General features: G+C 44.5%; 1 protein-coding gene across 1 annotated transcript; it reads right to left on the bottom strand.

The window, feature by feature from the left end:
* Positions 1 to 101: 101 nt before the first annotated feature.
* C922_05258 (hypothetical protein) lies at positions 102 to 281 on the bottom strand (the record flags this gene model as incomplete). Its single annotated transcript, XM_008820830.1, has 1 exon — positions 102 to 281. One exon carries the CDS (start codon positions 279 to 281, stop codon positions 102 to 104), a length of 180 nt encoding a protein of 59 aa, XP_008819052.1.
* Between the last annotated feature and the right edge of the window lie 580 nt (positions 282 to 861).

Here is an 861-nt window from a genome sequence, read left to right as displayed (position 1 = left end):
TTAGGACCCAGGAGTGCCTTCTTATTGTTAGAGTCTACTTTTTGCTTTTGACTTCGGCTTCCTCCCTTATTCATTAGGGCTTAGGATTTATTGCTTAATACTTAAGGTTCAGTTTTGAGTGTAGAGTCCTCATTGTGCCTCTCCCATATCTTGGGCTCTCGCCTCATGTTTTTTGCTATATGGTCTTCTTCTTTCATGTCCGATTTAATTTCTGGCTCATCGGTTTGACTCTCAGGGTTTTGTGGTGCTGGTCCTCCTACTCCTCGATGTTGAGCTCTCATGCTGTGAGCTTCATTGTGAATTTCTTTGGCTTCAGATTTTAGCTCCTTACCGACTAGAGCCTACGATTTATGACTTAACGGTTAGGGTTTAGGAGGAAGGTTTCTTCAGTTATGCATGCAGAAGCTTTTCCTCGGACTTGAGGTCTTAGGGTTAAGGTTTCCTTGGGTCAGGTCTCTGAGATTATTTCTCAGGCTCCTGGCTTTTGCTGTTTGGGATTTAGTTTCCACGTTTTACGTTTTAGGGGGGTACGTTCTACTCTTGTATTATTAGGGACTTATGCTTAACCCTGCGCTCCATATTTGTTGGCTTAGGGGTCCTTCTACTACGCATGAAAGACATTTCTGGGTTTATGGTGTAGGATGTCATCTTCTGGACTCGATTCTGTAGCTTCGGAGGATTTGGGGTTTCGTCTACTGCCTACCGCTTCGAGGTTCTTGGCTTCGTTACCTGTTATCCTTTAAGTCTACGCTCCCTCCTTCTTGAGTTTTGGAATTGGGGTCGTCCCTGGGGGAGACAACTGATTCTTACTCTTACCTCTACGAGTACGGTCTCCTTATCTTTTGAGCTGTGTGATTGAGA

Source organism: Plasmodium inui (genome assembly GCF_000524495.1).
Source record: "Plasmodium inui San Antonio 1 unplaced genomic scaffold supercont1.49, whole genome shotgun sequence".
NCBI classification, from domain to species: domain Eukaryota; phylum Apicomplexa; class Aconoidasida; order Haemosporida; family Plasmodiidae; genus Plasmodium; species Plasmodium inui.
Note: the sequence above shows the minus strand (reverse complement) of the source record. Positions and strands in the feature narration are given on the sequence as shown.